Below are 24,011 nucleotides of genomic sequence, written 5' to 3'. Positions count from 1 at the left end.
AAAGTGCAAACGTTCCCTGATGCTCAAGAAGGCAACACGATACATTAAGAGCCAAGGGGGTGTAAACTTTTGAACAGGACGATCGGTGTAAATTGCTATTACTGATTTCGTCTAGAGTGGATTTGATTCAAATCTTAAAATTAAAACTACAAGTTAGAAAGTTTTTAACACCATCTCCGACACTGAGGCAGCTCAAAAGTGAATGACTTGAACCCTAACCCTTTCTGTATCCCTTTCCTATCCACTGATTCAGCATTTTCTTATTCGTTCACATTGTTGTCCTCTGGTTTTCCTTTCCTTTTGGGAAAAGTGCATGCTTCCTTCCTTGTGTCCCACTACACTGCACATGACAACAATGATGTCACTGTTGTGTATGGTATGGGTGTATAAAATGAGGGACTGCGTTAAAATAAGAAGTGCTAGTATTTCTGCCCAGATCTCACCCGGATACCATAGATTTGTAGTTAAGAAATGCTGCTTTAATCATAAAGACTGTCCTGTGCTCATCCCACGACTTATTCACAATGATTTATAATCCAACTATCTGGTGTCACGATTTATAATCCCACTATCTGTTGTCACCCTAAAGAGGACGGTTCCTGGTTCCAGGTCAAGGATTCTTCCTCATGTCATCTCAGGGAGTTCTTCCTCATCACTTGCTGCCTCTGGCTTGCTCATTAAGGGTCTAAATGTACATCTGGATTTCTGTAAAACTGCTTTGTGGCAGTTTTTATTGTTAAAATGTTCAGTGCAACCCGTGGAAAAACTAAACAACATCCACACCCTTTATTAATTTATCATCAAATAACTCCTATACAATAGATTTATCAGAAGAAAAAATATTGGGGGTGGGGGAGATATCAAGGTCAACTGAATTTGTGAGCTTGTGAAAACGACAGAAGAGTATTCCCGAAAATAATCTGTGGAGAATTTAAAATGTCCCATTGACTAACATGGTTAAAATGGTATTGCGGCCAACCACTAGAAGGCCTCAAAGACATTTCGGCTTCACTGGTGTTTTTTTTACATCCCTGTTTCGACGTCCACTTTTATATACCGTCCGTGGTGCCAAATTCACTGAAGAGCACCGCCATCTAGTGACCGCGTGCTGCAAGTACATTTAATGACGAATATCGAATCATTTTCTTGAATCTTGTTTTAAAAAAAAACATACCAGCGTTTTACTTCACATATCGAGTTCAGTGTTTTAGTGTTGACATTATTTCCTAAAAAAAAAAGAAACGAAAGACTTTTAATGACATAAGCGTACAACGATGTAGCGTCACTTCCGGCTTACAGGGCGGGGTAAAGCGGAAGTGGCTTTAATATGAGGAAGCTGAATGCGGGCTAATGAGTGAGCGAAGAGAGGAAAGGAGGTTGTGCGCGAGCTAGGAAAGGAAAGAAAAGGAACACCCTACATCTTGCCTTTAGCCTCTGTTTCCTGCTGTTCTGTTTTATTATTTTATATAAATACAACCTTTGGACAGCTCGGTGGGATTTTCCTTCAGAAGGAAGAAGAAAAGAATCGAAATATTTTTTTACGGGAAAGAAAAATCAGTTCGTCGCCTCAAATTCAAACATCCGGGGAAGCTAGCTCGCTCGCGCCGTCGGCTAGCTCGCACAACCGAAACATTTAAGCTAAGCTAAACTAAACTAAATATTTATCTCGTAACTTTCTGTATTTTTCTTCCTGAAAACGCTCATTTGTGTTTGTTAAGCAAATAAGTCTTAGTGTAAAATATATATATATTAAAAAATAAATAAAAAACAAACAAAAAAAAAACAAAGTCGACTGTTTATAGATAGATTTCTCTCGCGCACAGATTTTAAAGGCTCTGGTTTGTAGGTTAAAAACTCCTGAATCGCGCTTGGTCCAGCTTCAGCCTCGTTACGAATTCAACAGCGTGTTTAACGGCGTCTTGAGAGAAAGGGTGTAGTTATAAAATGGCCGGAGTGAACAGTGTAGAAGCGGTGAAGCGCAAGATTAAAGTTCTGCAGCAACAGGCGGATGAGGCCGAGGAGAGAGCCGAGGTCCTGCAGAGACAGGTCGAAGAAGAAAAACGCTCAAGGGAGCAGGTAAAGGAACACCAAAATCTCTTATTAAACCAGCAGAAATTTTTTTTTTAAGTATCCTTCATCATCTTATAAACTAATGCTTGATATGTCCTTCATGTCAACTGTCTTTAATTCATAGTATAGCTGGGTTATTTTCTGGGGTTTGTACAGTGTGGCAGTTGAAACCGGAAACAACCGAGCAGTTCACAGTTTAGAGTCTTGCTCAAAGGAAGTTGCGAATATTTGGTAAGGGGGAGTGTAAAGATAGTGCTGAACTCAATCTTTTAGTCTCACTGGTTGTTGATTCATTCTCTAGACCAGCAGCTGTAAAGGTAGGGCAGTAATACTAACCACAGGTTTATGATTAAAGCTCTTGCTCTAATACATTAATGTGATTGTGCAGAGGAGAAAGTGATGACCAGAACCTTCTTTAAACCAGGGAGAAGGTTTGAACCTCGAGTCCGGCCGGCGCCTTGTATCTTCTCTGCTATCGTCGCACTGTTGATTTCTGTCTAGCAGTGATAAATGTATAATCTTTGACATCATGATGATGGTGGTTTTATGTATGCAGAGATTTATGGAAGGAGTGTCCAGTGTCAGCGCTTTCAGACATGGTGGTGGGGGAAACCCTCAGGACTGAGGGGTTGGCACTTCTAATCTGTAGACATGTTTCCATTCACATACTTTTTATGTGAAATTTGGGATATTGCACATGTATAATACATAAAAAAAAAAAAGCACAAAACGCCGGATGGAAACAGCAGATGCGAATAAAATCTCTCAAACGTGCCGGAAAAACACGTGTGCTCAATTGAGGCGGATAATTAAAAAAAATAAATTGGTACGATGTGCTTGTAATCTATGACGAAACACATTTACCGAATAAATTCCTTAATGTGCTTAAAATAAAAAAAAAAAGTCATGTTGGATTGTCTCAACAAATCACGTGATCAGATAATTGGCTTAGAAAGGTAAGAAGAAGGGGGGGGGGGGGAAAGAAATGGCAAAGAATGAGATGTTCCAGTTTCTGTTTCAGTCACTGGTGACTGTTTTGTTCTGTTGAACACATGGGATGGAAAACAGTGTGTTTTATTTCGCAGATGTTTTATGCGATACTCCATATTTTCCCGCGAGTTAAATTCGCAACTAGGTTGGAAACTATTAACATGACAAGCTGCGAGATTCTTTAACTTTTTAATGTAATAAATAACAAGAACTGAACAGCTTAAAAAGTATGACGTGTCGATTAATTAATAAATTAAGAATAGCAATGCTTGGGAAATTGCGGTGGTGGAAGACTAATACTCGCATGCTGTTACTGGAAAAGATTCAACTTCTGGGTGGGAAGAGTGACTCCGCTTTGCATCACAGCACTGCATCAGTGATTATTTTCCCATGACGGCATGCTCTAAGTGTTTTATTCCTTACTTAATGTCCACACAGGATGATAAAGGTTAACGTGTGCTACCTGTGCACATTGTAGAAAATTTCTCATGTTGTACTTTATTACAATGATGCGTCATCGTGTTTTACAGTTCTAAGTATAAGTAAGGTATTACTAGGTTCGGCTGTGATGGAAAATGGCATCTTGCGGCTGTTTCTCGGTTTTCCCGACTCGGCACTGGGGGTTAGTTGAAGTCGTTTTGAAACTGTTATTTTGTGAATGAGAGTATGTGTATTGCGTATTAGAGATTGCATTATGTTAACATTGGAGAGATAGAGTGAGAGGCGGATACTTTACTTATCCTCAAATTTTAGGTAAACTTCCATATTAGGTATCTGAATGTCGTAAGAGACGAGTTTCCAAAGAAACTGGTGAAAGTTAAAGGGGAAAAATAAGACACCGATGCCAGAGTGGTTAATGATGTGCAGTGTTATTCACCAGGATTACCCCAGGGGCTAAACAGAGTAGTTGGACTAGTTCTTTCAGAAGTCGTGGTGCAGAGTTGTCACTCTAATAGCGACTTCTGTGTCTGACCTTTTGTCAGGAATGTCAGTCTAGGATGAAGGAGGTTTCCAGTCTCTGTGGAGTCACGCTAAGCTGCCACAGGAAGTGAGTTTGCCAACTGATTATGGGCCCTCCTTTGGGCTGGCGCCAGACAGGAAGCAATTTTTACCGCAGCGTTGTCTGGTTTTGCAAATTTGAAATGCAAAATATGCCTTTTCTCCAGCGGAATGAATTCACCTGTGAAGTGTCATGCAGGAGCTTATGGTAGAAGCTCCACCCCTTATAACTGAGTTGAATTTTATTTTTTTTTAAGAGGTCTAGGATTTTTATTAATTTTTTTTTGGTCCTGACAGTACATTTTCATATGTCCATGGCAACAGTGTTTGAATTAAGCAGACTTGGCAAGCTTATTTCCCTTGCAAGCTGTCTCAGCGTTGCCATGGCGGCGATGTTTTGCTTTCCCATCGCTAGTTTGTCATATTTCGCACTTTGCTTATTGTGGGTGCATATTTTGACCTACTTATGGGGACCCCTGGGTATGTGCACGTGGGTCTCTCCGCCCCCTACCAAACAATTCTCATCCATCTGGTTTCCATCTTCCCTCTCTTTACACACTCTAGATTTTCTTAAGATTTGGATTGTTTTGATTGAAATAACACAGCCAGGTGTGAAATTGGTATTCAGAGTGCACTAATTGGGACCAATGAGCTTATAACAAAAGCTGCTTGTGTGTGTGAGTGACAGACCAGTCAAGCTAGGGTGTCTGCTGAACTGTGTCACGGATGATTTGTTAAATTCGTGTTCTCTCTCTCTGTCTCTCTCTCTCTCTCCTCTCTCTCTCTGTCTCCGTCCCTCATTCTCCTTTGTCTCTGGCTCGTACGTAGGCCGAGGCGGACGTCGCTTCTCTGAACAGGCGCATCCAGCTGGTTGAAGAGGAGCTGGATCGAGCTCAGGAGAGACTCACCACAGCTTTGCAGAAACTGGAGGAGGCAGAGAAGGCTGCAGATGAGAGTGAGAGGTGTGTGTGTGCTAGAGCTGGATGAGCCAAGCCCTAAACACTGAATTATTGAGATCAATGGTTATATTTTATATGATCCAAGCAACAGTGTGTTGTCGTGTTACATGATGTGTGATTTCAGTCTTATTCCAGTTCTGGTCTGCTCCACATTCTTAACACATCATTGGGTGCCAAATCTTATGCAATGCAGCTGGTTTAAACCTAGCTCTAGGGGTCACATTTCTTCCAGTCCTCTCAGTTAGACCAAATCCAGACCTAATTGTTCAGTGTAGCCTAGCCTGAATAAAATTCATGAAATGATGCATTGCAATCAAGATTCTAAAGATTTAACTTCAGATAAGTTGAAAGTCTGTGCCCTGTAAATTGACAGTAAATCTGATTTGCAATGGGGGTTGAAGAATTTTGATTGCGAATGTATATAACTCATATTATGTATTAGTACACCAAAGATGTGAGAACAGGATCTGACTGAAGGTCTTAGTTGACCTAAACCAGGTTTTTGGGGGGTTTTTTTGAGGAAAAAAGAGAATTTCAGACACTGACTGTAATAGGAAAACCAGTTTAGTATTAGTACTCCGTGATGGTCTGGAATAGTACACTCAGAAATATTTAATTTGAGACACAACACTAGTTTGTTTAGTGCAGGAAGATGAACATGGAAGTTAACAGACTGCTCCTCATCTTTTGTTCCCCATAACTATTTATATTATAAATATCGCATGTAGGTGTTTCAGTTAATGATATTCTGCTAGCGGTCAAGTTAGCTAGCTAAATATCTCTGACCACTAATCAGTTTGTGTATTGCTAGGCAAGCATTAACTGAAAGCCCGCTTGCGTACCACTTGTTATCGTGTTAAAGTACCTGATCTTAACGTTAGGCGAAGATGGTAGTCACACCCTAGGGCTGGTCTGTGGGGCTGTAGTTCGATACTCGAGGAGAAGAAATCACGTTTATTATTCATATGTTTGAATTATCCTATATTACAGCGTGTGAAGTGCGGAGTAGGTTTGATTTCACGATTAGTCACGGCATATGATTGGACAGTTACCTCACCGCTGACTCTTTCAATATACCGATTAAAATCATCCCCCCACCCCCCCAAACGTCTTAAAATCAAGCGCTTCCTAAACTTGCAGCCAGTCACCATAGAGCGGCGCAGGGGTAATGTCATGTTCTGATGCCAAAACCCGGAAACGAGAGAGCATTTTAGCGCTCGCACTGCGAGTTTCGCTTTGGGTTTCAGAGCACGAGGGGAAATCGTGACACTAACAGTTTGCAAGCTTGGTGATAAGGTCGCGCGACTGTGCTGTAGTTAGTTTATAGCATACGGATAGCTGTTTATTTCTGGTGATTGTATTTAGGCTTTAAACTTCAGAAAAGTTGTTCATTTGTGAAAATTAACTTGATGGACAAAACGTGATAGTATTGTAAACTTTTGTTGATCAGAGATTATTTTTTGCAATAATCCAAAAGCTTAGGTGAAAATCCTATGGGGTTTTTGTTGAAGGAACCGGTGTGATGCTAACTTCCGGGTTTCGGTACAAAATGACATCGTCCCTGCACCTCTGTATTGTGTGATTTGGCTACGTCTCGCCTCCTGTTAACACTGTTATTGCCTTTTCTGCATACGCCTGAATTGTTTTCATTTGGTTACATATTGATAAATTTGATGCATATTTTCATTTGGTTGATGGTGTTTTTTTAACTTTATTTTACTTATCCTATATTTTGGGTACAATTTTATTTATAATTTGCTTCTATGAGATGATGCACTTTAAGGACCAGTCTAATTTGATGCAAAGATTTGTACATTAGCAGGAATGTAGCACAACATGGAGGTGAAAGCAGCGGTCTGTTTATTTATATGTGAAAGTGCAATAAAAATGTTATCCCTAAAATCAATGAATAATCAGTGATAAATAATCATGATCTCAATATTGATCAAAATAATCGTGATTATCATTTTGGCCGTAATCGTGCAGCCCTAATGTCCAGCATTTTTTACTCCGTGCACATGAGGAGAATTATCTGGATTCGTTCTTCCTTATTTAGATACATTATGGCCTGTAAAAATATTAAATATATACACTTCCGGTCAAAAGTTTAGACACACTCATTCTAATTTTTTTATTATTATTATTTTTCCGCATTTTAGAACAATACTAGTCATCAAAACTCTGGAGTAACACAAATGGAACTATAGGAATTATATTGTGATTAAAAAATCCAGAATAAATAAAATAATTTAGTATCTTGGCATCTTCAGAGTAGACGCCCTTTTTGCCTAGAATTTCCGGAAATGTATTCTTGGCATTTTCTCAACTGATTTCTTGAGGAATTTCCCTGAGATGCTTTATAAACAGGAATAAAAGAATTCCCACTTACGCCGGACACTTATCGCCTGCTTTTCCGAATTTTTCGCACAGAGTCGTCCGTTTTTAAAAATAAAAAATTTTGCAAATAAAATGTTAGTTTTCTAATGAAAGAAATTAATATGTTGGTACAATTATATTTAAAAAATTTTTATCATACATCTTCAGATCAAAAGGTTTATATACATATTTTAATGTTGACTTATGGGACACACTGTATATAATGTGCAAAGAGACTTAATATATTTTCCTTACTTTTTTTTTTTTTTTAACTACAAGGTTGTTTTTATAAATGTCAGATTAATACTGTGAAACCGTGATGTTTTCATAACCTCAACGAGGATGGTGTAAAACGTGAAGGTATATAGACACACTCGTATGCATGTAAACATTTACGTGAAAACTAGCCTATTTACAGTGACGCCGCTTGGTCTAGGTTCTTGGACAAGCTGGATAAAATTGGAAACGGCTGGTCATTGGCATAACTGGCAACCACTTCAAACGTTTATTGTGTGTGTACCCATATGCATCTCAGGGGCATGAAGGTGATTGAGAACAGGGCCCTGAAGGATGAGGAAAAGATGGAGCTGCAGGAGGTCCAGCTGAAGGAGGCCAAGCACATTGCGGAGGAAGCTGACCGCAAATACGAGGAGGTGACGTTTTACCCTAGACAGTTTCTGGCCTGAGTTGCTCCTCTTTTCTTTCTCTAAATGTGTGTGTGTTTGCGTTTGCAGGTGGCTCGTAAGCTTGTCATCATCGAGGGTGATTTGGAGCGCACAGAGGAGCGAGCAGAAGTTGCTGAGGCGTGAGTCAGGCTTTCAGTCATCTCACACACACACACACACGCGCACACCAGGAGTTCCTAGTGGTCAATAGCCCAATTCACACACACCCATCCTCCCACCCATTTATGTATAGAAGAGCTATTTTTTACATTTTCCCCCTGCACACATGGGTGACTTTGCTTAAGCTGGCAGGTCACATTTTAGAGTTCCTCTTTTAGGCACTCGAGCCTGCAAATTAACATCTGCATCACCCACCATCACTTAACTGCTTTAAAAGGAATCCTGTCCTGTCATGCAGTGCCTTTTAGACCTACAATCTTTTTTTAAAAACTGTAATTGCATGTTGTTTTCGGCGCACATCAAGAGCAACCCCACCTTTATGTCTGTCTCTTAAAGTAAATAAATAAATCTTTGAAGCTTAAATAAGTGCATAATTTAAATGGTAAAGATTTTAAATCCAGCACTTACAGTGCTTACGTTATTCAGAACACCATAAAAGTGGGAATGCCGTACGTATCGTGACTCAACATTACCTGTGCTTCCTCCTTTTCCTGTCTGTGTGACTGGTGCGTGCATGTTCTGAAAACTCCCACACACCCATCCCTACCTGCATGTGCTTTTGGGTCTGCCCTGTCATGCCTTGCCCCTCCTACTTCCTCTTCCTCCCCCACCCACTGCTTAAAAAAAAAAAACAGCAATAGACGCCGATTGGAGGAGCTGCTGAGGAATTACGACCAAACGCTGAAGAGTCTGCAGGCAGCTCAAGACAAGGTACTGGCCCAGTTCTGTTTCCCAGTGGGTTCCTCTTATAGGCCCGTGGGAACGAGAGAAAGTGGGCCTCGGCTTTATGCTTTATGCCGAGCTGCCCAGAACTGGTATTTTTGTCGAACTGATGGCTCGGTGACCGTGCACCATATACCTTTTCATTCCCCCATCTATAGATGGTTAGAGAGGTTCAGACAGGTGTTTGAAAATCCCCACCCCTCGTATGACCCGGCTACTCTCGTCCTCCTGTTCACCCGTCTGCTCTCCTTTCCTTCATCCTTTCTCGACCAAGTGAATGATCTGTGTGTTTAACGCTTGAGATTAACTGCACGAATGTGGTTCAGCCTTTTGATTTTTTTTTTTTTTTTTTCCTTCCCCACTCACTCCATATGATCACTTCCACTTTCCCAGTTTTTGGTCGCCGCGTTACAGTCGACTATTTTTAGTTCACCTAGAATCCAACCAGGCTCCTTTCTGTTCAGGGATGAACCAATTACACCCAGATCATGCACTAGCACTCCATAGTGTTGTTTTTTTCTCTCTTGTGTGTTTTTCCTGTTGTAAATTTGTCTTTCTTTTTTGTGCCCCCTCCCTTCTACTTCTTTCTTCCCTTTTCCTCCTCATTTTTTGTCATGTTTCTTCCCATGATCCCTTTCCCCATTACCTTCTCAATTCTTGATTCTTCCCCTCCATATCCTGACTCCTGATCTTTCCAATGTCTTTCTGCCTGCCCCCCCCCCACCCCCCCCTTTCCCTTTCTCTCTGTCAAACACCAAAATGTGAAATAAAAAACAAACTACAGCAAAAGTGCGGAATTGGAGGAGGAGCTGAGAAATGTCACCAATACCTTAAAGTCCTTGGAGGCCCAAACTGAGAAGGTAGGAAAGGAGGGATGGAGAATTTCTGCATGCTTGTGGGATTATAAGCAGTTCTAAGCTCTAAGATACTACAGTACAACTTTTGGGGGGGAAACCCATTCCAGATTACGATGCAAGGCCTCATTTTGCTTATCGGCAGCATACAAGCCCGGCCTTATCAAAAGACCCATGGCTGCTTAGTCCTACTAGCTCCAGGCCTCCTGAACTGTTCTCATGCATGCTTTGACAGTCATGGGTAGATTGGTAGTAAAGCCACAAGTTCTGTTTTGTTTCTTATATTAACCGCAACTTTTTTTTGTCCATTATATCAAGCTATGAGCATGCACACTACCGGCCAAAAGTTTGTGGACACTCGGCTGATATGTTTGTGTATGATTAAATGTTTGAAATCGGTGTTGTAGACAAATATAATCATGCCCAACATATTAAATTCTTTCATTAGAAAACTAACATTTTATTTACCAAAAAAATTTTTTTTAAACGGACAACTCGGGGAAATATTCCGAAAAGCAGCCGATAAGAATCCAGCGTAGGTGTGAACTCCTTTTAATACTGTTTAAAAAGTATCTCGGGGAAATTCCTCAAGAAATCCGATGAGAATATGCAGAGAATACATTTCTGTAAATTCTAGGCAAAAAGGCTTTGAAGATGCTAAAATAATAAATTATTTTGATTTTTTTTTTAGCACAACATAATTCTCATAGTTCCATTTGTTACTCGAGTTTTGAAGAAATTATTATTATTATTATTATTATTATTATAATATTATTCTGTGGAAAAACTGTCTACGTTTTCACTGGTAGTGTATGTGCCAATCCTGTCCTAATCTTCAGTGTTTTGCCAATGAGACCAGACAAATATTTCACAATTTCAGTGCACGATCTGTTGCTGGCCATATTTAGGAAATGCAAGTCGTCATAGAAACCACCACCGAGGATAGCATAAGCGCCGTTAGAAATGCTCTCGATGTAGTCAAGAGATGTGAATGTATAATGTAACCTACTCTAAGTTAATTTCTATAGCTTACCTACTTTGGAATCATTTTTTAAGCACACTCTTGAGCCTGTTTGTGTCTGACTCATATTTCATGGAGTGTTTTTACATGGTTGAGCTGGAACTGGCTATGTGTTTTAACTTGTAGAGCTGTAACCATATCAGTGATCTAAAAATAAAAAAATAATAATCGTGTTGTATTCTTCAGAATTATGTACTGTTAGAGTACATCAGCCGAGATAGAGGAGCTCCAGGAGCAGGGTGGGTGGAAATGCCTTTAAAACGGTCACTTAGATCTGCACGAATGTTGTCCAGCTTGTAATTTAACCCTCGAAGAGTGTTTATACAGAAACACTGTGTTCAGCGGCTTTTCTTTTTTTAAAACCAGCTACAGTCAAGACAAGGGCATTTTGCCATAGAGAACATCTGTACTCTAGATAACTGCAGATCTGCAAAAGTTTGAGTTCTCTGGCTGATTATTTTGCATTTCAGCAGTCTTCCTCAACCTCAAGGGAGCTCATTTATTAATAGCTTAGCTTCTCTAACTTCCTCCAGTGACAGAGGAAAGCAGAAGACAGAACAGGTACTGTCATAGTTGACTAGAGAACAGCGTTGAACGAAGATGTTTGAATATACCCCAGACAAATTTCAAGCCAGGTTGGTCGTGAACGCGGCCCGTAGCTTAGGACCACACGTTCTGCGTCTGGAATCAATCAGCTGAATGAGTGAACTTGCGAATAGAAGACAAAGGTTTGCTGCTGTGTAACACACCAGGCCTCTGTGTGTCTGATAAAGCATCTGGTTTTGAACAATGTGGTTCTCTGATTGGCTGCTCCACTGTTTGTTCTTTGCAGTATTCCCAGAAAGAGGACAAGTACGAGGAAGAGATCAAGATTCTCACGGATAAGCTGAAGGAGGTGGGGCTCGAACACAGTTCTTCACTAGAATGCCTTCACTTATTTATTTATTTCTATATTTATTATTTGTGGTATCTTGTGAATATTCCTCACATTGTAAAATTAGTTTTTCTGAAAACTACGGCTTTTCCTGACTTTTAAACATCTTTTACACATCTATCTTTTACATTTATCTGAACCACTAACATTGTAAAAATCAGTTTACCATCAAAAGAGAAAAGGGGGAAATTTTCTTTGGGTGCATCAGCCATTTTGAAAGCTGGTATATGATTAGAAAACAGAATCGATTTGGATTGTGTCTGTTTTGCTATGACCTGGTAACTATTCTGGAACAAAGTTTCTACCCATCATAAGCAGAAGCCATCACGTCCCCGTCCCCTCCCTTGGGGGATTCTCTTCTTGGTATCAGAAATTAGCCAAAAAATCTCACCCCCCCCCCCCCCCCCCAATGGTCAAAAGTTTTTGGACACCTGACAGTCACACCCATATGTGGTCCTTCCCCAAAACTGTTGTACAAGATGTTTTTGTATGCTGTAAAATTACAATTTTACTTCACTGCTACTGAGGGGGTGTCTGAAGCTTGCTTCTTAAGATTGCAGAGGAGCTACAAATTAAATGTTGCTAATGAATAAAGTAAAACCTGCCAGTTTAGCATTTTACAAATTGCATGTCAATCAGATTTGCTTCAAAGGCTTTTTTTCTTTGCTTTCTTGCAACAAAATAGGGAAGTAGTTCCACTGAAGAGCTTGTGACATAACTTCTGGCACCGTTTTTAGCAACATCCTTTTATTTTATTTCATTTTTTTTTGTGGTGGTGTTTGTCAGTGTCAGAAACCACAAAAGCAGGTCTTTGTGACATTACTAAAGAAATGTGTTTTCAGAGGAAGCATGCGTGCACAATACTGAAGTGGTAGGTATTAGTGTCCGCCTTGTTCGCTGTATTAGGACTGTAGCTGCAGTGCCGAACTAATTAACCTCGCTGTATAATTTGGATGAGATCTTTTGTACATTTTGTTTGTTTATTTTTTCCCCCCTCCATTTTGAAGTGCTGCTGTGAAACGAATTTGTCAACCTGGTAAATCTGACACGTCTTTGCTGTTCCTCAGGCTGAGACCCGCGCCGAGTTCGCCGAAAGATCAGTGACCAAACTCGAGAAGACGATTGACGATTTGGAAGGTAGGCGGCTGAAGTCACTACATCCCGAGATAGCTTTCCACAAAACCCTACATGTGCCTCTTCTGATCGCTGTGTGTACGCCCCCACAGATGAACGCACAGAAACTGAGCGCGAGGCCATTACAGAAGAGCTGGACCATGCTCTTAATGACATGACCTCCATGTAAATACTTAGCATGTGTGTGCAATAGAGTGAGCGCTGCATGTGACTTCAAGCCTGAGACTTGCACTAGATGTTTAGGATAAGGTCCTCTCATGGTGCATACAAGTGAACAAGCAGATTTTGTGTGTGGGCTTTCAGTTTTTGTTTTTTTGTTTTTCTAGTTTCCTGCTGAACAAGTAGGTTCACCAACCGGAAAGGTGAAAAACTACTCCTTATTGACTTTAGCAAAAGTTTTCATTTGGCATCTAGGCTATATTTAAACATTAACAGGCTTCATGGTGATGTGATGGTCTGTCCCTCCAGGATTACGCGATTTTAAGATCACAGAAATTAACGCAAAATCGAGCAAACTCCGCAATATTCGGTGGAGCTTGCGGGTCAAAATTTTCCGCAGGTTTGGGCCGAGACGTGTCATGTGACGTCATCAAATCGCGTGTTCAGCCAGAGATCTCATCGATTCATTTGTGTCGGACTTGAGCACAGCTAAACGGTCTCGATTACCAACAAACATCACATGCAAAACAATTTCGTATTATTCAAGTAGTTTTCAACAAAAAGCACAAAAATTTGCACGTCTCATTGTAAATTCGGATGCAGCCATAGTCTTTTGTAACCGTTCCTACCAAGTATTTCTAAACAAGTCCCAATTTGTTGCTGCCTTACTGAATCAATAAATAAACGAGTACCTTTTGAGAGAGAATAAAGGGTGCAAGTCAAACTCGAATGCTATGTTTATGTGCGAGTACCAGGGACTTGCTGGCTTTTTGTCGAGGACATGAACATGATGTGCTACATTTTGCTACTTTTTTTATTTAGACGAGGTCACACATTTTGATCTTTGGTTTCCCCTGATGCACTTAACTTGCTAACTGTCTTGGCATGTTGCTATGCTAGTCTTTTTTTTTTTTTTGCACCCCTGTAGGTTAATGACTGGTTACTAATAATGATTCTTGGCTCGTCCGAGTTCCTTTTCCTCCCTGGTGAAGTCGCAGAGAACATACCGGTAGTAGAACAGATGAAAATAGACCTGTAGTTACCCACCTACACACCCCGCTGTTGCATCGCGACCTTATTGTTTGCTCTTTGCACACTGCTGAGCTCTGTGAGAGCTGTGCTTTAGATCTAGTTGAGGTTGGTGTGTATTTTCGATCACTCTGCAGAATAACAGGATTAGCAGCATGCTAAGAGTGGTTTCCTGCATGGTGTTGATCTGGAGTGCAGAGTGGCGTGGGGGGTGGAGCGGGGGTGGGTTGTCATTACTGTGCAACTTCTTTCAGTTTTCCGTGTTTGTAGTAAGACTGCACAATAATGACTCCAGTAAAAATAATTTCATTATCATAACGCTGTACGTTTTATGTAGAATTTATTCTTACACACAAAATCTGCACATTCGGTTAATCAGCATCTTAATTGTGTGGGTAACTATGAATACAACCAGACAGACCTTTTTAGCTTGTTAACGGGCTCTGATACTTAAATTTAAAGGAAAGGTAATCAGCTGAATATCTACTGTGTTTGAGTAGCATGTTATTTAATGCACAGCATCTGATGCTTACTCAGTAAGATGATTTGTATTATCAGATAAGCTCATAAGATGTTTATAATCACAATTGGTGGCTTCTTGAATAACTTTAATCCTTCAAAACATGGCTTAGATGTCAAGGAAACTGTGCACGTTGACTGTAATGTTGCGTTCCAGTTTAGTTGCTCTCTTGCGAGCTCTCTCTCTCGCCCACATTCTCTCCCTCCCACTCTCCATGTTGTTTTGCTGGCAGCTCATTCCTGAACTATGTCGAGGCCAGGATTCTGTGTTCATTCCCTCCTCACCGTCACCGCTCCATCCACTCTGATTTCATCACTTTCTGTTCTGGCATGTATTCAGTTCGCCTGTGTTCTCTCTCTCTCTCTCTCTCTCTCTCTCTCTCTCTCTCTCTCTCTCTCTCTCTCTCTATGATTCATATTTCTGGCTCTTCTTTCTTACTCTTCACATTGCTTCACATGCTTTCTGTATGGCTGCCCTCTTTCTTTCCTTGTCTTTCTTTCTTTCCATTTCTCTCTCTCTTTATGGCTGCCCTCTTTTTTCCATTTCTGCCTCCGTTCTTTCTTTCTCGTGCTCTCTGCCTTTCATTTTCCCTGCCTCTCTTTCTCCGTGTCTTGTCTCTTTCATTCTTTGTGTCCCATTTTTTTTTTCTATCTCTGTGTGTGGGAGAAGTTTGTACTTGCTTGGGATTTTAGGTCACCTTCGAGCACTCCGCATCTCATCTTTTTCCATCTCCTGGTAGCAAAGGCAAGCCATGACTAAGTGTAATGTTGCTCAAAATGGAAAATAATTCAGTTTAATACTTTTTTCAATCTAGCAAACATGAGCATTGCCAGAGTATGTGCTTTAGGTCTCCATTTTCAGTTTCATAAATATAGTCTTTAATGATGCATTGCAATATTTATTTATCTATCTATCTATCTATTTATTTATTTATTTATTACATTAGTTCAGCCAAGAAATGCTGAATGAATGAAATAGAGACTGTTGTGGGTGGGTTTTTTTTTTTTTGTGTGTGTCTAGTTCCACCGACTTACACATATTTGGAGGTTACTTAAATTGAGCTAACACGAACATTACAGGCCACTGCTCATTTGGTGACACCACTTAGCAGAGATACTAATTACTCCTTAAGGATTTGCGGTTATGTATGAGCTAATGCTAGTACGCTAGCAACTCGCCTAACATCGTGCTTAGGATACATGTTTTATTTCAACCCCTGTAGCCTATCCTGATTCACGACGAAGCTACTCTTCCAGAGGAGGGAACGTGGGCTTGATTAGGTCACTTCTATAATATGGCTGTTGAATGTACAGTTAGATACTCAGACTTACAGAATCATGAGCCTCATCTTGAACAATACAATATGATAAGAATAACTTGCACGCCTACTTTTGAATGTAGCCACGATTCGCCATCTACTGGTGAAGAATGTCTAAAGGTCAAAATGGGAAAGGCTAGATTGGAAACCTGTTGGGCAGCATGAGGTTTCTCAGAAAGCACTATAATGTAAATGTTGCGAGTGTAATATTGTGAATCGGAAGCATTACTAGTTCACGTGTAGCCAGTTCTAACGACGTGGTTTACGTAAACGACTCGGGAATCAAAGAATTCTTTATAAAACCGTGTTGCCCGCGCGTCAGTTTATTCAAAGTAGATATTTGGTGCAGGTATGCGGTTTTATGATCTTTATCTGCGAACTCTGGGGGAGGTTGTAGGTTCCAGTGGATTTGTAAACGATCTAATTACACGTTAATGGTTGGCATTAGGAAAGCAGGTTTAGCAAGGTTTCAATCACAACAGAAAGGGAGAGTTCACTAATCTTTTTGAGCTTGACAAGATCATACACGTTTTTCTTTTCTTTAATGTAGTAAAACTAGAGTATTTACTTGGTCATGGATTAGCTAGCTTTTATTTATTTCATTTTTATTTGTATGGCACTTTTAGCAATAGACATTGTCACAGAGCAGAGATTTTCAGGAGTCATGGGTTTTCTCACACCTCTCCCTCTTGCGTATTGTTTTGCAGAGAGGCTCGCCACCGCTAAAGAGGAGAACCTCAAGATCCACGCCACGCTGGACGCCACTCTGCAGGATCTCAACAACTTCTAAAAGTCTGCACCCCCCCCCCCCCCCCCCGTCCCCGTCCCCTTTCTCACCCCACCTTCTACCCACTTTACTCGCTTGAATTATTGCTGGGTGGCTGAACAATGGCAAGTTGCGCTTTTTTTTTTTTTTTTTTTTTTGGTGTAGGTAGCACTTTAGCATCATTCCTCACATTCCAGCTTCAGCCCTCAGTATTTGCCTGGTTTCCCTTCATTTCTTTATCATGTATCTAGTCCCACCCGACCTCCCTTTTTCTTTAAATGAGACTGCATATGATAAGGCGCCAATATCTGCGAGTTGAAATATTCCCGATTTTGATACATTCATTCTGTAATTATGTACGATTAGGTTATGAGATGGCTCTCTTTTTCAGATTTCTGTTTTCTGGTTGGTTTATTAGTCCCACAGTGCAATATTAACACAATCTAGTATGAAGAATTGGAAAGGTTGCAGTGCAAAATATGACTCTTCCCACGTGACTCTTTGTAATTGCTGAACCCTTTTCTGCCCCATTCGTTTTAACACTTGAGCACTATTCATTATAACAAATATTTGTATTTACTGTGCCAATGTCATGCAGGACCTATTATATTTTATATGGCACTCTTAGCCATGCATTTTGCTTAGAAAAGAGTTAAGACCCATTACTAATTATGCTGAATCATTTCAGTCGAATTTGTTTCCTCTTGTTGTTCTGCAAACACAAACACGACCACCTCGAAACGGTTTTCATTCAGCCTTTCCATTTCTTTAAGGCTTAGGTGTAGAGCACCAAACACTAGGCATCAGATTTGAGTTTGGTCTGAGGTGGGGGGGGGGGGAAGAGGTAGTCAAACCAGCCTTCGTCTTTTCCTCTTACGGTCACGACCGAGTTAGAGGCGGAGAGACGGGGACGTCACATTTCCACTGCCAAAATCAAGGTGAAGGGGTCGATCAAGGTGAGGGAGCAGAAGGGTGAATAGTTAAAGGTATTATCTGAGCATCTCTTCAGCGTACTGTCTGTTCTGTGTACACTCGCAGAGTGAATTAAATACTTCAAAGCACCAAGAACCTTTTTAACTGGAATTGCAAAAAGTTCAAGATGTAAACATTTTGCTATCAGTGTTTCATTGTAATAATTACACAAGATCAAAAATTTTTTTTTTCTTTTTTTTTTTTTTCTTTTTTTTTTAAATAAAGTACTATAACACTTAATGAACTTTCTGGGATTGTTTGTTTTCAGCCATGTAGTAAAGGGGAAAAGTCATGTTTGGGAGTTTTTATTTATTTTTTAAAAGCTTAAAAAAAAAAAGTTAAGCCTTTTTGGAAAGATAGTCTGAGGAGGTCTCGGATACTAAGAATTTATGGGTGGTATGATGTGTATGGTCTGTTTAGTTCATCCTAAACATGAACAGCCATAGCCTCCATATTAACTGACTTGAAGTCAAAATTTTGGGCCTAATGATGACATTTATGGAGAAGATTCATTTAAAAATAAAACTGTGTATTGGCTTTCCAAATATTGCAAATATACACTTATGGTCACCTGATCATCACGGCCACATGTGATTCTTCCACTAATTATTACCACAAAGTTGGAAGTACACAATCGTATAGAATGTCTTTGCATGCTGTAAAACTGCAGTTTCCCTTCACTGGAACTAAAAGGCCCAAACTTGTTCCAGCATAACAATGCCCCTGTACACAAAGCGAGCTCCACGACTTGGTCTGCCAAGGTTTGTGTAGAATAACTCGAGTGTCCTGCACAGAGCCCTGCCCTCAACCCCACCTAACACCTTTGGGATGAACTGGAACGCCGACTGCACCCCAATCCTCCTCACCCCAACGTCAGAATCTGACTTGACTAATGCTCTTATTTCGAATGGACACATCCCCACAGCCACGCTCCAAAATCTAGTGGAAATCCTTCCTAGAAGAGTGGAGACTTTTATAGCAGGACAGGGGGACCAAATCGGGAATGGGATGTTCAACAAGCTCATATGGGTGTGATGGTCAGGTGTCTACATACTTTGGCCATATAATTGATAATGTTAAAGATTTAAGAACTTGCCCAGGCTGTGTCCTTGCACGTCCTTAGAGCAGAAATCTTGTCTGTGCTCTTTCAACATATTGCTACGTCTCTACAACGCATTTCCGGGTTCAGTGTTATTCACTGAACCTGTAAGCCAGCACCTGAAGTTTCTGATTTTCATCTGATGCAGCAGATAGGTGTGTGAAATGTGAGCCCATGTGCAGAATTACAGTACTATGGGCTGTTTCAGTATTTTTATTTTCCAAGCTAGCACAGGCATGAAACAAGGCAGCTGGTGTTTGGCCAATAAGGCTTGAATTCAACGTCTGTGATGTAGATTCTGGCATAAAATGATCATCCCTAATAATATGCTGCATAACGTAGGAACATTTGTTTGAACTTGACTGTTAGTTACGTCCTGACTTATCCTTTTGAAAATCTATTTGAAGGTTATTCATGTATCTGGTTTACGTGACACGAACACATGCCCTGGAGGGGTTTTCTAGACCTACAGACTAGTGACAAATTAAAGGAAAAATAATTCACACAGTGCTTTTAATAAGGTGTTGGGATGCCAGAAGAGTCTTTGCTTTGATTCTACAAATCTCTGGAACTGTATCAGAGCGATGAACACTTGTTAGTCCAAAATTTTTTTAAAAAATTCCCTCAGTTGGTGTTTTGAGGACGGTGGTCTAGAGCTGTGGTTTTCAAAGTTGGGGCCGCAAAAGGGGGGCCTCGGTCAAATGTTAATGCCATTTGGGGAGCCTTGCCCAGGAAAAGTTTGGGCACCCCTGGTCTAAAGAGCTGCCTAACACATCACTCCAAAATCTCCCAAGTGATGTTCAGCAAGGTTGAGAGCTGGTGAAATATATGCCATAACACAATTTAAATGATCTTTATTTACATCAAACCATCAAGTGAGCACTTTTACCCTGCGGGTGGGGGCGGAGTCATCCTGAGAGATTTGAATGACAGAATACGGTACTGTCAGAGCCGCTGTTAGAAAATGAATCGAGATTTTAACAAGAGTTGTAGTGTGATCCATTTTAATTTATTAGTTTAGCAATGTTCTCCAAAATACTTCCATGTGAGGTAGAATTGATTTCAATCTGTTCAGGTTTAATGGACTTACTCAGGCACTCCTGGTCTTTTTGCTGATGAGCTTTACCTTTAAAAATGTATGAGAAACATGATGTCTTGATGAAAGTCTATCAAAATACTCACTGGGATTCAAGTGGTGATAATTGTGAGAGTGCATCAAAATGTTTGACTTGGACAATTTCTAATCGCATGCCTCAGGAAAAGATGATGCAATAAGTCACAAATGCAACACGAAGGTAAACAGCAACATGACATTGAGCAAATCTTACTATAAACCTGTCACTCTCGAGGCGATCCAAAAACAGCCCCCTTCGTTTAAGTAAACATGGTCTACGATAATAAGTCTACATAATACTTTTGTTCCACAGGTAAGTCTCCTGTTCATTGTCCATTTGATTTTATACTGTCTTGTGTGTATTGGTGCTCCTGTGTCCTCTCCCTAGCTAATGACAACAGTCCCTCGAGCTGTCCATCGAGAAAAGTGATGTCTCCTTCGTTCCTTATAGTCCAGTCGAAGTCCACTCCCTGATCCAGACCACATTCAGACTCTGCATCGTCTATTCCTGAGGAGCGAGAGGTGGACAATCTGTCAGTTTACAAACAAGGTGAGCTATTCTGACATGGTGTAGCTAATAAACTGCCAACTTGGTGTATATCGCCTTTCCAAATCTAAAGAGACCTCACAAAAATAATAAGCAAGTCAAGACAATTACAAAACAGGAGTTAGACATAAATAATAGTTTGCCTAAGGTGCCATGACTAAGATCCTTTTCATGTAATTTTTGAACACCATGTTTTAATCATTCACAGTCCTTGTAGAACCTCCTTTATTAGTTTGAAGACTGATTTAGCCACTTGAAAACCAACTTTCTTCTTTGTGAACCATTCAGCTTTTTACTTGTTTTTGGTCATTGTTTTGTTGGATCTTCTGTAAGTTTCATGTGAAACAGATTATCCTGAAATATCCCTGTACTTTAAAAAAAAATATATAAAAAAATATGGTTGAGTTTTGTTCTCTCTGTGACTGCAAGGTGTCCAGTCTCCAAACCATGATGCACCCACCACCATGCTTTAGAGCTGATTACTGGTATTATCCACCCTCCACCTTGTTGGGCTGGGTATTGGGATGACGCACCCTACGCCATGCTTCAGAGCTGGGAATTGGGATGACACACCCTACGCCATGCTTCAGAGCTGGGTATTGGGATGACGCACCCTCCACCATGCTTCAGAGCTGGGTATTGGTGTGCAGTGCTGCATTTTTTTTCTTCTTCCCCTCCCCCCTTCCAAACATAGCCTTGTGCATTTCTTCCAAAGATGTTTTTGCAGAGACCTCTCATCTGAAGCGCTGTAGAACATCAGGTGGCCTTTTACAAACTGTTTATGACTTTGTTAAGGATTAGGACTCATTTGTATGAGTAATTCTTGCAGAAATATTGGTCATTCCAAAGGGTTAAAAAAAAATGTTCCCGTTTGAACTGAATACAAGATACCTGCACAGTTTGTATGAGCGGCAACGGCTTCTACCTGCAGTGAATCTCCATCCCCTCTGAGCCCTGGTTTGGTCAGAGGCCTCCACTCGGACACTCGCACACCGCTGTGGATATTCACTATAGAACCACTGCAAATCAGACATGCGCCTGCAGTCACTCACAATCTAGAGAGAGAAAGGCAGGCCAGGCCAGGTGAGCAGTAAGCAGTTGATCCAATCATGCAACAGGACTATAGCTTCTTACAGTGTATCAGGTTAAGGTCAAACTGTAATCCCGGTTTACGGAGCATGAAGGACACGAAGAAGAAATTACAAAAGAGTGCTGCTTAATTAAACAAACTAGGCCCATATTATCCAGGGTGATCTGATCCGTGTGTTTTTTTTTTTTTTGTAATTCTAAATTAAGAAGCCGTGTGATTACCCGTACTCAATGATTGCCTAGTATGATGTATTTATCTATCTATGTCTAGCTAATCCTTGTCCAAAACTAGGGGTCTCATTTTTCCACTATGATGCTGCATTTGTATGAAAAGGTTTCCGTCCTGAGTCTGCACATGGGGTCAAATTATTCCAGCTTATTTGTACTAGTAGGAACTAAAATAAATTGCCTATCGCACCTTTAAACATGCCTGAACTGAAAAATCTGACCAGCAGGGGCTGACCAACTACCAAAACACGGTCGAGCTGATTAGACCATCTTAGACTAGATCATCTTTGTCAGGTGGTGTAATTTTCCCACTTCCTTATTAATTACTCGATAAACATTTGAGATTTTCTAATTGCTTTACTGTTGTTGTTTTCTTAAAAACAATATCGGTGATGTAGAAAGTGATTCCTTTCAGTCAGCAGTAGAAGGTGGTCTACCAGTTTCAGCAGCTACTGTGTTGTGACCGCTGGTACTTCATCAGATGAAGTGGATTTTTCAGAAGGGGTGTGGTGATTTTTAAAAAAAAATTTTTTAATCGTAGTATCGTCCTGATGATCAGGGTTAAAGCGTCTCTAACCCTAGTACTCACCCACACGGGCTGAGTGGCCCCGCACACCACCATGCGGCAGAAGAAGCCTGGGTCCAGGTGCCTCTTGCTCTCCCCCCAGCGGATCATCTCCGCCCGGTGCTGCTCCTTATACTGCCCTGCTCCCAATAGCTGCTCGTAGTCCAGCCCGTGCTCCTAATGATGTATAGATTTTGAATCAGTTTGTATTTAAAGTGATCTGATATTTGTGTTGTAAGAGCTGATTTATACCTGTGCATATCGCTCTTTAAGTGGAGCAGAAAGCCGGAGGATGCAGCACAGCTCTGGACTCAACCTGCACACGTACATACATCTTTAACAACCATAGATAGATAAAACTTTTATTGATCGAGAAGGAAATTGCAGCATGCCGGACCGGAAGACAGTTTTCCATACGGGTTTTCTCAGCCACGTAATGCACTCGTGCTACAGCCATAGATTAAACCATTATTTCTCACCACGTCCTACATATTTATCCAGGTTATTTGTACTGGTAGGAACGAAAATAAGTTGCCTATTGCACCTTTAAACATTGTCGGAGCTGAAACATGTGACACCAACCACCCAAACACAGGTTACGCCATTAGCATTGATTTAAAAAAAAAAAATCACCTTTTTTGTATTAAATCTGTCACGTAGTCCTTGCCAGACTTCCGTTTTCCGCTGAATAACAAAATAAGTTTAGGCTCTGAAGCTGTCATTGTATATAAAACTTCCGCGCTTTCAATCCATTCAGAAACCTTCCATCTGTTTCTGCACGCACACTTCCGCGCTCTCTATAGAACCACGCCCCCTTTCCCTAGTCCGTGATGTGATTGGTTAAAAGGCTTTTTGACGCGGAATGGTTTAACCTTCCGTTCTGTTAACCGTAACATACACCATACATGAGCTCGAAAAAATGTACATTTGTCATCACGTGTTTTTGTAAAACGGCGCTAGAACTGATCAAATGACGGTCTTAGTTACTCAAACTGTGCAGCGTGATTTCTATATACAGCATGTATGTTTAAGTAAAATATGTATTTTTAATAGACAAGTCTGTAATGGTTTTTAGGCGAGTGTATTTGAAGCTTTACGGTAATCGGATGAGCTTCACGCCATTCGCATCAGCAGCCTATAGAGTGGGACAGGGATGACGTCATTTTGTAACGAAGTTAGCATCACACTGCTTCCCCCTCGACAAAAACCCAACAGGATTTTCCCCATAGGTTTTTGGGTTATCGCAAAAGTTTACAATACGTACACGTTTTGTCCATCAAGATAATTTTCGCAAATGAACACAACTTTTATGCAGTTTGAAGCCTAAATACAATTGCCAGAAATAAAACGCCAACCGTATGTTATAAACGAACTACACCATGGTCGCTCGACTTTAACGTCACCATCACCAAGCTGACGACAACTTTACCAAACTTGATTTAAAAACATTTCCCATAATACGGATTTACTCTGTGGATGAATCTTCATCCACGTGTCTTTGGGAATTGTGCATAGCTTATCTGAACCAGTTTATTTGCAAAGTGTTTTTCTGTTCGGCGTGATGACGTTCAATGTCCCCGACAACGTCTGTAGTCCCATTTAGCAACTTGTTAGCAGCCGTGTTTTTCAATACATGTAAAAGCTTTAATAAACACGAGTGGGGGTATTACTGGTGTACTTTATGTCGTAGAATGAAACGG

At 40.6% G+C, this 24,011-nt stretch overlaps 2 protein-coding genes across 5 annotated transcripts; one reads left to right on the top strand and one right to left on the bottom strand.

Moving 5' to 3' along the window:
• Window positions 1–1,337: 1,337 nt before the first annotated feature.
• Window positions 1,338–17,865, top strand: LOC128623985 (tropomyosin alpha-4 chain). Of its 4 annotated transcripts, none has more exons than XM_053651223.1 (8): window positions 1,338–2,076; window positions 4,888–5,021; window positions 7,930–8,047; window positions 8,129–8,199; window positions 9,747–9,822; window positions 11,670–11,732; window positions 12,839–12,908; window positions 16,639–17,865. In XM_053651223.1, exons 1-8 carry the CDS (start codon window positions 1,945–1,947, stop codon window positions 16,719–16,721), a joined length of 747 nt encoding a protein of 248 aa, XP_053507198.1. In that variant the 5' UTR covers window positions 1,338–1,944; the 3' UTR covers window positions 16,722–17,865. The 4 variants fall into 4 exon arrangements, with proteins under 4 accessions (XP_053507198.1, XP_053507199.1, XP_053507200.1 ...); XM_053651224.1 differs by lacking the exon at window positions 9,747–9,822 and adding an exon at window positions 8,875–8,950; XM_053651225.1 differs by lacking the exon at window positions 16,639–17,865 and adding an exon at window positions 12,998–14,813.
• A 1,728-nt stretch (window positions 17,866–19,593) lies between these two features.
• pmvk (phosphomevalonate kinase) lies at window positions 19,594–23,100 on the bottom strand. Its single transcript, XM_053651228.1, has 5 exons — window positions 22,945–23,100; window positions 22,564–22,627; window positions 22,336–22,488; window positions 21,355–21,484; window positions 19,594–20,390 (listed from the first exon to the last, which is right to left on the bottom strand). The coding sequence occupies exons 1-5, from the start codon at window positions 23,031–23,033 to the stop codon at window positions 20,209–20,211; spliced, it is 618 nt and encodes a 205-aa protein (XP_053507203.1). The 5' UTR covers window positions 23,034–23,100; the 3' UTR covers window positions 19,594–20,208.
• Window positions 23,101–24,011: the final 911 nt, after the last annotated feature.

This window comes from Ictalurus furcatus, chromosome 20, assembly GCF_023375685.1.
Source record: "Ictalurus furcatus strain D&B chromosome 20, Billie_1.0, whole genome shotgun sequence".
Classification (NCBI taxonomy): domain Eukaryota; kingdom Metazoa; phylum Chordata; class Actinopteri; order Siluriformes; family Ictaluridae; genus Ictalurus; species Ictalurus furcatus.
The sequence above is the reverse complement of the archived record's forward strand: the minus strand, read 5'-3'. Positions and strand labels throughout refer to the sequence as shown.

What these genes read in the sequence shown, in the direction of transcription:
- LOC128623985 (XM_053651223.1), top strand. Translation starts at nt 1,945, where the DNA reads ATGGCCGGAGTGAACAGTGTAGAAGCGGTGAAGCGCAAGATTAAAGTT. An exon ending in CGAGCAGAAGTTGCTGAGGC is followed by an intron (nt 8,200 to 9,746) that starts GTGAGTCAGGCT and finishes AACAAACTACAG; the next exon opens with CAAAAGTGCGGAATTGGAGG. An exon ending in TCACGGATAAGCTGAAGGAG is followed by an intron (nt 11,733 to 12,838) that starts GTGGGGCTCGAA and finishes GCTGTTCCTCAG; the next exon opens with GCTGAGACCCGCGCCGAGTT.
- pmvk (XM_053651228.1), bottom strand. Translation starts at nt 23,033, where the DNA reads ATGACAGCTTCAGAGCCTAAACTTATTTTGTTATTCAGCGGAAAACGG. An exon ending in ACAGATTTAATACAAAAAAG is followed by an intron (nt 22,628 to 22,944) that starts GTGATTTTTTTT and finishes GTACGTGTGCAG; the next exon opens with GTTGAGTCCAGAGCTGTGCT. An exon ending in GGGCCACTCAGCCCGTGTGG is followed by an intron (nt 21,485 to 22,335) that starts GTGAGTACTAGG and finishes TTCTCTCTCTAG; the next exon opens with ATTGTGAGTGACTGCAGGCG.